The sequence below is a fragment of the Neurospora tetrasperma genome (genome assembly GCF_000213175.1).
Source record: "Neurospora tetrasperma FGSC 2508 unplaced genomic scaffold NEUTE1scaffold_1, whole genome shotgun sequence".
NCBI lineage: Eukaryota > Fungi > Ascomycota > Sordariomycetes > Sordariales > Sordariaceae > Neurospora > Neurospora tetrasperma.
This window is the reverse complement of record NW_009799099.1, coordinates 5,223,299-5,225,192: the sequence shown is the minus strand read 5'-3', so window position 1 is coordinate 5,225,192 and position 1,894 is coordinate 5,223,299. Positions and strand designations below refer to the sequence as shown.

At 34.4% G+C, this 1,894-nt stretch overlaps 1 protein-coding gene across 1 annotated transcript; it reads right to left on the bottom strand.

Annotated features, from left to right (window-relative positions):
• Positions 1–1,298: 1,298 nt before the first annotated feature.
• Positions 1,299–1,475, bottom strand: NEUTE1DRAFT_35094 (uncharacterized protein; the record flags this gene model as incomplete). Its single annotated transcript, XM_009848785.1, has 1 exon — positions 1,299–1,475. The coding sequence occupies one exon, from the start codon at positions 1,473–1,475 to the stop codon at positions 1,299–1,301; it is 177 nt and encodes a 58-aa protein (XP_009847087.1).
• Positions 1,476–1,894: the final 419 nt, after the last annotated feature.

Genomic DNA, 1,894 nt, shown 5'->3' with positions numbered 1-1,894 from the left:
AATTTACCTCACCGGAAACCTCAATAAAAACGCCCTACTTTATAAAGAAATAATCTAGCGTATATACCTAACCAAAATTGCTAGTAAAGATATAAAGAAATTCCTTGATAAGCCCGACGATCTAATTAAAAATAAAGGACGAGATTATTGCTATCTTAAAGAAGTCGGAGGGATAACAATATATCAACGAGGTAGCAACTTTCCTCCCGTCGTTAATTAAAGAAATTCCGCCCAACCATTTATACGACTACAAAATCAAACTCCAGCCGGGAAGAACCCCCCCCAACGCGCGACCATACTATATATCCCCAATCGAAACTATTATTATTAAATAGTAGATTAGTAAAAATTTAAGGAAGAATTTCATCCGCCTATTGCAATCTATAGCTGTATCCTCTATCCTTTAAATAAAAAAGCCCGGTAGTAGCGTTTATATTTATATTAATTGCTATAATATAAATAATATAACACTAAAAACGTATTACCTACTACTATCAATTAAAGAGACCTTCAAATCTATTTACCGTATAAAGATTTTTACTAAGCTTAACGTAATCGCTATATTCAATAGGATCCGTATAAAGGAAGGATATAGATAGTTTACTACTTTTATTACCCGTTTCGGTCTCTACGAATCTATCATCTACCTATTCGGCCTCTAAAGCACCCTAAGAACCTTCTAGAATCATATTAATAACGTTCTATACAATATCCTTAACGTATATATAATAATATATTTTAATAATATTCTAATCTATTTAAATAACAAAGAAAATTATAAAAGCCATATTAAGGAGGTCCTATAATAAATGATTTGAGTAGGGCTATAAATTAGTATCAATAAATACGAATTCATATTATAAAAACAAAATATCTTCATCTAATTATTACCCCGGGAGGGCTCGAAATAGATTCCAACAAAGTATCCGCTATCAAAACCCAGGAAGCTCCAAAAACTAAAAAAAGCACTGTAACGTTTCCTAAACTTCGCTAACTTCTACTGACAATTTATTAAACATTTCTCAATTATTGCTAATCCATTGTACGAATTAATAAAAAGATCGGCTGAGTAATAAATAGACCGACTACTACCAAAGATCGTTTAAAATTTTTAAAAAGGCTTTCAATAGCAACCTAATACTTCGAATCTATAACTAATTTAAATAGACCGTCGTCGAAATAAATATCTCTAATTAGACTTATAGTAGTATTCTATCTTAGTACAACGAGAAAGGAATTTTATACCCGGTTACTTATTTCAGCCAGAGGTATTCTTCGGCTGAATACAATTATAATATTTATAATAAAGAATTATTAAGAGTAAACCTCGGCGCACCCACCCTATAACCTACGCGCACCCAAAAGCCAGGAAATGTGGGACCGTGCAGCTGATGACACCTGACATTGTAAATACCGTTTTTGCCAGCGAAATTTCGTCTTTTGAATGCACACAACATTCCCTCCAATTTGGTCATTTTCGCGCTTTTTCACACAACCATTTACACCCCATTCAGACCGCCAGCTAATTGCACGTTGCATACCACACCACCTCAATACATCACCCTCAACGTATATAATCTCGTTCAAATCAATCGATTTTAATTGTATGCAAATAGCATTAGGGTGACTGGGGGTTACAGAATCACTTGGGGTTTTATATAGTTGTGACCCTATTGGCAAATCTGACCAAGGTAGCAGACATCTAAAACGAGCAAAAACACGGCTAAAATACGATAATTTCCATAACAGTTGCAAATGGGGTTTTTGGGTGGGCGTAGGTTTTGGGGAGGGTGCGCCGAGGTTTACTCATTATTAACTAATATCAAAGCCTTCGAAGAATAGCGCCCCGAATTAGAAGGAACTCAAAAACCTTTTAAAGTCCTTACTAACTACA